Below are 12,725 nucleotides of genomic sequence, written 5' to 3'. Positions count from 1 at the left end.
AGAAGGAAGCGCGAGCAGTTCTTTTGGCCGAACATCAGCTACCATTGATGGTTGTAAATGCCCCCCCCCCCCAAAAAACCAATGGAAGGAGCCGCATCGGTAAAAATTTCAGGGCGACTGACGTTTACCATTCGATCTGTGGTTACATTTCTGGATGTATAATGCTGCCTTTGCAGAGAAGATTTGTGGAACTCATGAAACAGAGCCCCCGTAAAACACTGCCAGGTCTGATATAATGGCTAAATATGTGTTCAATTCAGATCTACGTTCTGGATAGACTTCACGCGTCTCTGAAATCGCCACAAGCAACAGCTCGGCCAACGTCAGAGTTTTGGATAGGTGGAAGAATGGCGGGAACTGCAGTTCCCAGCGTCCTGTGCGTCGTGACGTCACCCGGAAGCGCTCCGAAGGCGAGGCCGCTGTCGCTGTAGATGCCCTGGAGTCGACGTCGGTAGCTGCTGCCGGAGCGGGTTTCAAAACCCGGAGGCGGACTTCATCCAGGGAGGACTGCATGTTGGTGGGAGCGGCGAGGACCGGGTCTTCGTGCTGATGGTCGTATGTCTGGAGTCTTGGTCTTTGAGAAGCGCTGTTGGCGCTAACGGAGCAGTGTTGTTAGCGTTAGCAGCAGCGGGGCGACAGCACTTCTTCTGTCAACAACTTTCTCGGACGATGAAGCGACGGGAGGAAGATGACAGCTCTCTTCATCTCTCTCCTCCGTCGCTCCCTCGTCGTCTTGGGTGTCGAGGTCGCAAACCTTCCTCGAAATGGATCCGTCGTCCAGCTCGAGATGAAACGTGACGCACGCGGATATGGTGAGTATGATGAAGTATGATGAATACAGAGTGTTTGGACTAAACAAGGGTGATTGGAGCGGATAGTTGTCGCAGCAGTTGACGAGAGACGAGGACGAGCGGCGGACCAACACAGACGCACCAACAACCGGAAGTGACACACTACGTCAGCGCAGCACAGACGCACCAACAACCGGAAGTGACACACTACGTCAGCGCAGCACGTCCCCTGTGACGTGACTTGATGCGCTCGCTTCATGTTGTAAAAGAAGCCTACGACCAACACCGCGAATCACTTGTGTTTTAAATGGGGGCCTTGTAATATTCTGATTCACGGGCTTCTCCAAACCTTTTGGGAATAAAGCGACGTTTTGTAAAAATTCAGTGTTTACATTGTGTTTTTCAATGTGCATGAAAGTTGATTATCGTTGAAACGTGTTTTGAACAGATCATATCCACATCGGTAAATATCGGTTATCGGCCATAACTGAAATTTTAATATCGGTTATCGGCCGACTGTTCATATCGGTGCGTCCCTAGCACTCTTACACATCATAACTAAAAGCAGGTACAGTATAATTCGTTATCGGTCTAATTCTCTAATAATTTGAGATTCTTTGGGAACAAAGACGACTGTGACTCTCAGGCAGGGGCGGAATTTTGATTTCAAAGGTGTGGGGGGGTAACAAAAGTATTTTACAACAAAACAAAATACAGCAAAAAGTAATGATCTTTGTCTTTTGAAGTGTGTTTCTGTAGGTCTTGGTGATCATGATCGTATCCCAAAAAACCCAAAATGGTTTTACTTGTCATTAAAAATTGTCTGAAAACGACTGGACCTTTGTGACGCATTCTGCTGGATTGTGTATTTAGTTTATTGCCAAATGTTTCCAACGTACATAAATCAGAGGAATCTTATTTTGTTCAAGCTAAAAGTCCATGAGTGTTTCACAGAGGATTTTGAGAAACAAATTATTCTACATTTCAAAGTTAAATCCATAGATCTGGTGAACTTTGACAGCAATTTAGGATGCTACATCTATGAAGGACTATATATACACATTGAGCTCAGATAGTTTCTTTTATTATAATTTATTTAATTTCTTTTTCAATCAATAACTTTATTAAGGACAGTTTGCACATACATATAATACAAATACACTCACAAACAACAACAAAATAAATAAATAAATAATGATCCATTCATATTCCAGGGAATCTACAAAATCCATCAAGGCAATAGGCAGTCCAATTCATAACATTAACTACAGTTACAAGAGTTCCAATATCCGTCATGTGGGGTCACAAATGTTGAATATATTTGCACATAGCTTTACAGTTCTTTGAATATTTGATGGAGCCTAAATATTCATGGATTTCATACTCAAACACAGGAAAGAATGGTTTAGAGCCCCTGAACTTACACCTGTGGATGTGATATTCATCAAGCAATTATAAAATATTTCCTTCTCTCTCTGTCTTAGGTTCCACTACACCAAAGAAATCATCCTGAAAACAAAAAGAAAAACCTGTAACAACATGAGATTGGATGAACTCAAGAACATTTGACCAGAATTTCTCTGTATATGAACACTTCCAAAACAAATGGGAAATATTTTCATCTGTGAGCTCGAGAGGAGGGGCGTGGCTAAGGGAGCTCGAGTGGGCGCTGTTTCCGCGTGGTCCTAGTGCCTGCAGGATTCTACTGTTTGTTTCGGGTTTTTTGTTTAACGTTCGTAGTGCGCGTGTGTGTGCGCGTGTGTGTGATGTTGTTCCTCCTTTGTGTTGACACTTCACAGTTTCTCCTTCAAGTGACCGAGGAGGAGAACTGTCGACCATGTCAGTGAAATACAACACGAGGCCACACAGGAGCTTCTGGAAAGGTTTAATCTCACGTACTTCCACTGTTCTAACCAACAGGACGATGTCAGCTGCTAAATAACCTGGGACCCAACATGAGGATCGGACAGAGGAGGCGAGGAGCTGGAGAAATATTGGAAAAAGGAGAATGAAGTTGTTCTTAAAATGTGAAGTGAAACAAAACCAAAGACTAAAGATGACGTCTACATCTGCTTTACACACACACACACACTCTCTTTATCTCTCTCACACACACACACACACACACACACACACACACACACACACACACACTCTCTTTATCTCTCACACACACACACACAATCTTTATCTCTCTCACACACACACACACACACACACAGGGGAGGAGCAGCTGAAAACGAAAGTGTTCAGAGTCAGACTCCATTTTAACTGAGCAGAACAGGAGGAAAACAGGAAACTGCCTCATGTGAGTTCATAATTTGACTTCAGTTTGCTCTCCTTTATTAAAAATACATAACTATGAAGTGAAGACGACTCATCACTGATTCTTTTATTCTGTGGAGTCTCTTCCTGTCTGGTCTCCTGGTCTCTGTGCGCTCACAGATAAACATGTGACGTGTGACGTGTATCTAGAGTCAAACTTTTTCTCAATGATGGATAGAAGATACACGTGGTTTTAATTGTACACATGTTAAACCAATGAGGAGCCTCTAACTTTAGACTTGCAGTACTGACTGTGTTTATTATAATGAGCTTGTGTGTCTCCAGTGTTGGAGCTTCACCTCTCAGACCAGAGAAGATGAGTGATCTGGAGGAAGACGAGGACAGAGCAGAGTCTCCAGTGTCCAGCTGTGTGTCCATGAAGAGTGACTGGTCCAAAGAGCTTCCTCCAAACTTCAGTTGTGAACCTGGACCCTCACACTCTGAGTAAGAGACTGTGTCCACACTTCACTTTGTGTCTGGTTCAGTCAATCAACCTCCAACATGTCGATGTAGAAACTCTTCACAGTTTCCAGTCACAGAGGAAATGTTCAGAAAGGGAAGATGATCATTACAAGTTCTGATGATGTGATTTGTCCACAGACAAAGATCAGAGTCTCCAGTGTCCAGCTGTGTGTCCATGAAGAGTGACTGGTCCAAAGAGCTTCCTCCAAACTTCAGTCATGAACCTGGACCCTCACACTCTGAGTAAGAGACTGTTTCTACTGTGAACTGGTCTGAACAAGATTCAGTGTTGAAATGGATTTCACATTTATGAGTTGGTGCCAAAGATCTTTACTCAGGATTTTTCTAAAGTCACAGTCACATTGTGTTTGTTCTTTATTGAACCTGCTCAGAGGTTTTGTGCCGAAACATTGAAGAGGAGCAGCACTATATTATTATATATATATAATATTTTTTTTAAATTTTCAAAGGTACAAAAATGGGAAAAGTCAATAGAAATGTTTACATCACAACTTGCAAATGTTTAACTGCACGTAACGTGAAAAATAATGTGTGAGATGATATTTTCAGGGGCTGCACGGTGGTGTAGTGGTTAGCACCTTCGCCTCACAGCAAGAAGGTTCTGAGTTCGAATCCCGGTTCAACCAGGGCCTTTCTGTGTGGAGTTTGCATGTTCTCCCCGTGTATGCGTGGGTTCTCTCCGGGTTCTCCGGCTTCTTCCCACACACCAAAGACATGCAGAATGGGGTTAGGTTCATTGGAGACTCTAAATTGACCGTAGGTGTGAATGTGAGAGTGAATGATTGTCCGTGTCTGTATGTGGCCCTGCGATAGGCTGGCGACCTGTCCAGGGTGTACCCCGCCTCTCGCCCAATGTTAGCTGGGATTGGCTCCAGCGACCCCCCGCGACCCTTAAATGGATAAAGCGGTAGACGATGAATGAATGAATGAATGATGATATTTTCATTGGACTAGTGATCTGTGGGTTGCCGTCACTGATTTAATGTGTCATAAAGAAAAGTCTCAATGTCCACAGAGAGAAGAGGAGTCATGTTTCTGAGGAGAAGCTGCCGTCCTGCTGTGCTTCTTGTCAGGACGTCCTGAAGGATCCAGTCTCCACCAGCTGTGGACACTGGCTCTGCAGACGCTGCATCACCTCATACTGGGACCAGTCGGGTTCACCAGGAGAGTCCTCCTGTCCCCAGTGTGGACAAAGATCCAGAACAGGACCTGGAGCTCAGACAGCAGGTCAGAGCAGCTCTGTGCAGAGTGAGACTGAACTTCTGTCTGATGGTTTCATTTGTTAAATCATTCAGCACTGACTTTTAATATGATTATAAAAACCACAAGATTAAAAACCTTTGTTTTGTCTTAAGTTTTTAATGAAGGTCCAGTTCAGAATGTGTCTGTCAGTCGGGCTGATTGTTTTGTTTTAATCCAGCTCATTTTCTTGAGAGCATCATTCAAACAACTTCACACTCAACAAGGTTCATTTGTTATTGCTGGACTTTCATCCAACTTACAGTTACATGTTTGTGTAATTTTTATATCAATGATTTATAGTTTGTATATTTGATTTTCTTGAACTGCTTAATCCAAAATTAAACACTGGACTTCCTCTGGTCCTCAGACAAACACCCGCCAAGTTCGACGTCGATCGTATGAGCTGTTGTCTAGAAATCCTAGAAACAGAAAGACAAAGATTCGTCCGTTCATAGTTGGATGTATCTGATGAAAGTGATCATCAGATTCTCTGTCTTCAGTCTGACTCTGGTTCTTGTCTTTCAGCAGATCGTGGTCTGCAGCAAGTTCTAGATGAACATAAGATCAGTCTGAGGAGGAGATGTGAACGTGTGACTGAAGGAAGTGATGACAGAGGAAGTGAAACCCTCCTCAACAGGATCTTCACTGAGCTCTACATCACAGAGGGACAGAGTGAAGAGGTCAATACCCAACATGAGGTGAGGCAGCTGGAGACGACTTCCAAGAAGAAGACCCTCCATGAAACTCCCATCAAGTGCCACGACATCTTTAAAGACGGACCCGACCAGCAGAGACGCATCAGAGTCGTCCTGACGAACGGCGTCGCTGGCGTTGGAAAAAGCTTCTCGGTGCAAAAGTTCACTCTGGACTGGGCCGAGGGTTTGGAAAACCAAGACGTCAGTCTGCTGATTCTGCTTTCGTTCAGGGAGCTGAACCTGATCAAAGACCAGCAGCACAGTCTTCTCACACTGCTCCATGTTTTCCATCCAACATTACAGAAGGTCACAGCGGAGAAGCTCGCTGTCTGTAGACTGTTGTTCATCTTTGACGGCCTGGATGAAAGCAGACGTTCTCTGGATTTCAACCACAGGGAGGTTGTGTCTGATGTCACACAGAGGTCATCAGTCAACGTGCTGCTGACGAACCTCATCCAGGGGAATCTGCTTCCCTCCGCTCTCGTCTGGATAACTTCCCGACCTGCTGCGGCCAATCAGATCCCTCCGACTTGTGTTGACAGGGTGACAGAGGTACGAGGCTTCACCGACGCCCAGAGGGAGGAGTACTTCAGGAGAAGGTTCAGTGATGAAGAGCTGTCCAGCAGAATCATCTCACACGTGAAGACGTCCAGGAGCCTCCACATCATGTGTCTAATCCCAGTCTTCTGCTGGATCAGTGCTGTAGTTCTGGAGCACATGTTGACCACAGACCAGAGAGAAGAGCTGCCCAAGACCCTGACTGACCTGTACTCACACTTCCTGCTGGTTCAGACAAGGAGGAAGAAAGACAAGTATCCTGAAGGACGTGAGACGAGTCCACAGGAGCTGACGGAGGCCGACAGGGAAGTTCTCCTGAAGCTGGGGAGGCTGGCGTTTGAACAGCTGGAGACAGGAAACATCATGTTCTACCAAGAAGACCTGGAGCGCTGTGGTCTTGACGTCACAGAGGCCTCGGTGTACTCAGGAGTTTGTACTGAGATCTTCAGAAGAGAGTTCGTGATCTTCCAGAAAACCATCTACTGCTTTGTTCATCTGAGCGTTCAGGAGTTCCTGGCTGCAGGATACATGTTCCACTGTGTCACCAACAGAAACACAAAAGTACTGGACGACTTCCTGGGGACGAATTGGAACAACACACGTGACTCTCCTCTGGAAGACTTCCTGAAGACGACCATGAAGAAATCCCTTGAAAGTCAAAATGGCCACCTGGATCTGTTTGTTCGCTTCCTTCATGGCCTCTGTCTGGAGTCCAACCAGAGACTGTTAAGAGGCCTGATGGGTCAGAGAGAGAACGCTCCAAATTTAATCCAGAGAGTCATCAACAACCTGAAGAAGATGAACAGTGATAAAATCTCTCCTGACAGAAGCATCAACATCTTCCACTGTCTGATGGAAATGAAGAACCTCTCAGTACATCAGGAGATCCAAGAGTTCCTGAAGTCAGAGAACAGATCAGAGAAGAAACTCTCTGAGATCCACTGCTCCGCTCTGGCCTACATGCTGCAGATGTCAGAGGAGGTTCTGGATGAGTTGGACCTGAACAAGTTCAACACATCAGATGAGGGACGATGGAGACTGATCCCAGCTGTGAGGAACTGCAGAAAGGCTCGGTGAGTCCAGACCAATGATGGACGACGTGTCTCCACTTCCTCCCACTGAACTAAACTGAAGCCACAATATCTCAGATACTGGCGCCGCCATCTTGTTCTGGTGACGTCATTCTGAGTCAGAGTCTGTGGCCAATTACGATGTGTCACCATGTTGTTATAGGATCTAACAACGAATTATATCTAAACATACTGGTTCATGACCTGTACTGCAGCCAGCCACCAGGGGGCGACACAGATCTTTTGGCTTCACTTTTGGGAGCTGTCATGTCGTCCATCTTTATCCACAGTCATTTGTCCAGACGTGATCGTGAACATGATCAATCAGTGTAGATCAGTAGTTTAGTTGACTCAGTGTGAAATGATTTCTGATCTTACACCTCAGTGTGTTTCCAGCTGTTGGTGAGAACGATTGTTCATCAGAAAACTGCAGAATCAAACCTTTAGTGTCTCCAGAGGAAGCTGAGGAGTTTCCTCCAGTGATGTGACCTGAGTCAGCGTCAGTCTGGAGTCGAGACGACGAGTTTGAAAAGTAAACACGTGTCCTCATGTATCAGAGGTGTGGATATATGAGAGCACATCAGAGTCAACGTCCTGCTTTTCATTTATTCATCTCAGATTCAAGTAAAACACAGATTCACCTTAAAAGTCTGCGAGTATGAGAGACAGTGATGAGGATTATTGTTTCATGTCCAACACTATGAGACTGGATCAGATGAACCATGGATGTGTAGAGCAGATGGTAAATACATCATGTGAGTGTATTTTTATCAGGGATTGTCTGGTTTTATATTTGATATTTTCTCTATTCACAGATTTATTCGCTGTGGACTCTCAGACACTCACTGTGAAGTCGTGGCCTCAGCTCTGAAGTCCGACCCCTCCCACCTGACAGAACTGGACCTGATGGGAAGCTCCCTGAAGGATTCAGGAGTGAAGGTTCTGTTTGCTGGACTGGAGAGTCCACATTGTAGACTGGAGACTCTGAGGTCAGTTTACTGACTGGATCTGTTGTGTTTGTTTTGGACATGTACATGTTAAATGTTAGAAGTTTCAGTTCTGCTGAGACCAGTCGTAGTGTTTGTGATCTAGAGTCGTGGAGACACTGAGATGTTTCTCAGGTTTCTGGTGATGCTGCTCATCAGAACATGACAAACGCTGCGTCTCTCTTCAACAAACACATAATGTTCAGAGCTCGTGTCACAGAAGTGATGGATCTGACAGTTCTGTGAAAAGTCAAAGTGTTCAAAGGGTCCAGTCGAGTTTCTCTTGAAAACACATCTATGAAATTGTTGTTCTGTTCTCATGGATGCACACGGTCATTGTGTTTGTGATGTAGGGACCAATCAGCAGACGAGCTCGACAGTGGCTCAGATCAACTAAACACAGGAAGTGAATGAAAGACACAATCAGGGATTTGTTGGCTGAGGAACCAGATTGAATGGACTTGTCCATCAGGACCCGTCTCCACTTTGAACATGTTTTAATCTCACAGACCTTCAGGGAGAAGAAGGTCGTGTGACACATGAGAGAATGAACAGAGGTTTTTAGTTGAACATCTCTGATTTGATATTTATCTTCTAGTTACAGTTTGGACTGAGGTCAGCAGCAGGTCATGAGTCTGTGTTGACATGAACAGTGTATGAATGTTGTGTTGACATGATGATGATCCACAATAACAGACGGACAGAGACTCATTGATCAGGATTATCAGTGATTTTATTCTTTGTTTTATTCTTTATCCAGGTTGAGTCGCTGCAGGTTGTCAGAGATCAGCTGTTCTTCTCTGGCCTCAGCTCTGAAGTCGAACTCCTCCCACCTGAGAGAACTGGACCTGAGCTACAACAAGCTGCAGGATTCAGGAGTGAAGGAGCTGTGTGGTTTTCTGGAGAGTCCACACTGTCGACTGGAGACTCTGAGGTCAGACACCATGTTCACACTGTATATTGTTATTAATAACTCAGGTGTGCTGGTGTCTTTAAACGTCGGCGGCGACCATCTGACCAAATGTGTTCAACTAGTTCATAAACTCAACGCAGCACTTTCACAGACTGGACAGACGAGGAACTTTTGATTATTAAGAAGAGTCAAGGTCATGTCCTGCCTCCTGCTGCTCTACACAGATGCCACAGAACCTTCTGTCGTGAACGTGTTTGACTCAACAATCTCCTGCTGTTTGTCACATGTGAACCACAAACTCTGGAAAATATCTGGATGCAATTGTACGAACGTTCTCCAGAGGTCCTGTCTGAAAACAGCTTTAGAAAGAGTTGCACCAGGCAGGTTGTTCCAGAGAGGGGGGGCCTGGATGGAAAAGGCCCGGTCCCCCTCGGCCCTCAGCTGTGACTGTGGAATATGGTCCACTGACTGTGGCCGAGCAACGTGGAGACAAAGACAAATCTCATCTCACTTTAAATGTCTCATTGTGTTTCTCATTTAAATATTTTGTTCATATCATGTTATAAGACAATTAACAACTTTCAGTGTCTGTGAGTTGGAGCATGAAAGTTCATCTGACACTGACTGAAACACTTGAGTCTTTAGTCTTTAAGGTGTTTGGAGTTTCAGTTTTCTAAACCTCCATGTTCTCAACTTTCTTCATGTTGAACAGACGATGAAACACTGAACGGTTTCAAGAAGAAACTTTGTTTTCTACAGTCTCATGTTTTATTCTTTATTCAGGTTGAGGGGCTGCAGGTTGTCAGAGATCAGCTGTTCTTCTCTGGCCTCAGCTCTGAAGTCCAACTCCTCCCACCTGACAGAACTGGACCTGAGCTACAACAAGCTGCAGGATTCAGGAGTGAAGGAGCTGTGTGGTTTTCTGGAGAGTCCACACTGTCGACTGGAGACTCTGAGGTCAGACACCATGTTCACACTGTATATTGTTATTAATAACTCAGGTGTGCTGGTGTCTTTAAACGTTGGCGTCGACCATCTGAACCAATGTGTTCAACTAGTTCATAAACTCAACGCAGCACTTTCACAGACTGGACAGACGAGGAACTTTTGATTATTAAGAACTTTGATTGAAGATGTCGTCTGTTCACACGTACAAGGCTGCTGATAGAAACATGAGTGAGGACAAAACCACAGTGAAGTCAGTTTTATTCTTTATTCATCATATGATTCTCCACATTATGACACAGATGATCGGATACTGAATGATTTCCAGCAGGAACTTTTCTAATGAAGTCTCATGTTTATTCTTTATCCAGGCTGTGGATCTGCAGTTTGTCAGAGATCAGCTGTTCTTCTCTGGTCTCAGCTCTGAAGTCCAACTCCTCCCACCTGAGAGAACTGGACCTGAGGTTCAACAAGCTGCAGGATTCAGACCTGAAGAAGCTGCGTGATCTTGTCCAGAGAGTCGAGGGTTGAGTCTGGAGCCAGTGAGGTGAGTGGAGGGCTGGAGTCAGTCTTGTACTGATCACAGTTGGTAAGAGTTTCCCCAGTGAAGCTCAGAGAGCAGAGACAGACAGAGACAGACAGAGAGAGAAGAGTCAGCCAATCAGACGAGCCAGAAGCTCGATGACGTCACGTGAAGCTGGACTACAGTCTCTGCAGACACACGAGACTCCTCCCCCTGCTCCACCTGGACCCTTTTTATTCATCAACATCTTCAGACCACCACGCTCCTCCACCTCTCAACAGCCTCCGTGGCAGAGGAGCCTTGTCAATGTGTGTTGCTCTCCAGTTGTTGTTTTTTTTTTTTTAATGACCTGATGATGTCACTGTCAGTCTCACACCTTTTTTTTTTTTTTAAATGATGCAGTGGGCGGAGTCAGACTCAGCCGGGGGTTGTGAAAAAAGGCCATGCCACTATGTACTTTTCTGTTCTTTAGATGTAATAGTATTTCCGAGTTATGCATTTTACTTGTCAGATTTAGGTGTTTATGAGCGTTCACTAGTGATGGGTCGAGCTCATACAGCCACGCCCCGTGTCGGTGTGCGTATCGCTTTAAGAAAGTCACGTGATCGATACAGCTGAGAATTCAAATCCATTTCAAAGTGACTCAGTTTAAGTCAGTAAAAAACGAAATCGCCTGAATCCCAAAACTTTGGAACATCTAATTTTCTCAAATAAAAATGTATAAAAAATCCTCGCATTCACAACACTTTCATTTAGATTTTTACATGTTATGACCTTAAAAATATCAGATATTTAAACTTGAATTAAGATATGAAATAGTACAATATAAAATACAATACCTTAGATGACATTATTGTATAGCCTGTACCAGGTCATTAAATCAGTATGTCAGTTGAGTCTGTCATTGGGTTGCCGGTAATGACTTTAAAGATCCAGGAGGTGTCAGTATTGAGCAACACAGTGACACACCGACAGTTACAATAGGAGGCCTCATCTACCCATCACCGGCGTTCACTCCTGTTCTCTATAGTCGTTAGATGTGATGACCTTGTATTTGGCAGGCTGGACTGCATCTAGATAAATAGTCTGAACTCTACAACTGTTTCCGCCTCCATCTTTCGTCTGCACTCTCACCTGAACACAACTCCAGTGTCCTGACCCGACACCCTGGAGCGATTGTTGTCACACCTTAGGATCCACAACACATACTTTCAAACAGGCGGGATTACACTTTGATTTGATTTGTGTTGCAGCAACTTTTTTTAACCTCTTTGGCTTTTTATTGACGCAATGAAACCAACATCAGAATTTGTATGTCGCCTTCAGCCCCCGACCACCGACCCACCGCTGCTTTAACACTGAACTGTTTGATAAATTAATGCAGTGTTGAATATATTGTATTAAATTTAATTGTAGTATATTCCACCTGTGCATATTAGTACATATATATGTCGTCTTGTGGCGTTAAATCCAATCAATCCGTGATGTAATGGTGAGATCTGTCTCGCGGCGCGAGTGACCTCATGATGGCGCCGCAGGAAGTCGTGGGTCAGAGGGTTTTATCGTCTTCAGAACATTGTTTGTACAAAATCTCAGCGCAACTCACCTGACATCCGGACCAAAGTGTTAGACATGAAACATTCCCAAATCTGGAGCCACACATGTACTCAAAGAATAGAAATATGGTTTCAATCTGTTGATTATTATTTTTTGGATCAATTCATTGACTCATTGTTTGGTTTCCCAAAACTCTCTGGTCTCTCTTCATATCTGTGTTTGTATCTCACCGAAATGTTTCCACCAATTACATGGTTCTGTCAAACGTCACATTTATTCTGTGAATCAAGTTCTGCCTTCATCGATGGATGAGAAGCTCAACATAACTTAAAAAAAACGATTTGACACGATGATGTCACTGTGAGCAGATACTGTGCCGAGACATCAGATTATTTTGTTGGGTGGAAAATAAATGAAATAAGTTGCAGGTGAACATTTGACTGATTTATTGACCTCACTATGTAAAGTGCCTTGAGACAATGTATGTTGTGATTTGTCGCTATACAAATAAAACTGAATTGATCCGTGACCTTTTTCTTCATCTTGACTGAACGACTCTCATCGATCATCAAGCGTTGCCAATAATTCCTGTCACTCAATCAATCGACTTGCTGTTGCTGCTCTATAGGGACGCACA

The 12,725-nt window shown here is 44.3% G+C and overlaps 1 protein-coding gene and 1 long non-coding RNA gene across 26 annotated transcripts in view; both read left to right on the top strand.

Moving 5' to 3' along the window:
- The window catches only part of LOC118308749 (NACHT, LRR and PYD domains-containing protein 12-like), a 988,189-nt gene that overhangs the window by 44,271 nt on the left and 931,193 nt on the right, over positions 1-12,725 (top strand). For 12 of the 24 annotated variants that reach the window (XM_047332365.1, XM_047332381.1, XM_047332359.1 and 9 more), the window contains 2 exons: positions 9,014-9,084; positions 10,380-12,510. The exons of 1 other annotated variant lie outside the window; for it this stretch is intronic. In XM_047332365.1, the coding sequence (XP_047188321.1) occupies positions 9,014-9,084; positions 10,380-10,539 (231 nt within the window). In that variant the 3' untranslated portion in view covers positions 10,540-12,510. 11 more of the 24 variants (XM_047332356.1, XM_047332373.1, XM_047332352.1 and 8 more) reach the window with 10 other exon arrangements.
- Positions 400-1,171, top strand: LOC118308805. 2 transcript variants are annotated; one of them, XR_004793325.2, is made up of 2 exons: positions 400-812; positions 891-1,171. It is a non-coding gene; the product is annotated as an uncharacterized LOC118308805 (long non-coding RNA). The 2 variants fall into 2 exon arrangements; XR_004793324.2 differs by having other exon boundaries at positions 888-1,171.

The sequence above is a fragment of the Scophthalmus maximus genome, chromosome 6 (assembly GCF_022379125.1).
Source record: "Scophthalmus maximus strain ysfricsl-2021 chromosome 6, ASM2237912v1, whole genome shotgun sequence".
NCBI lineage: Eukaryota > Metazoa > Chordata > Actinopteri > Pleuronectiformes > Scophthalmidae > Scophthalmus > Scophthalmus maximus.
This window is presented reverse-complemented; position numbering and strand designations above follow the sequence as displayed.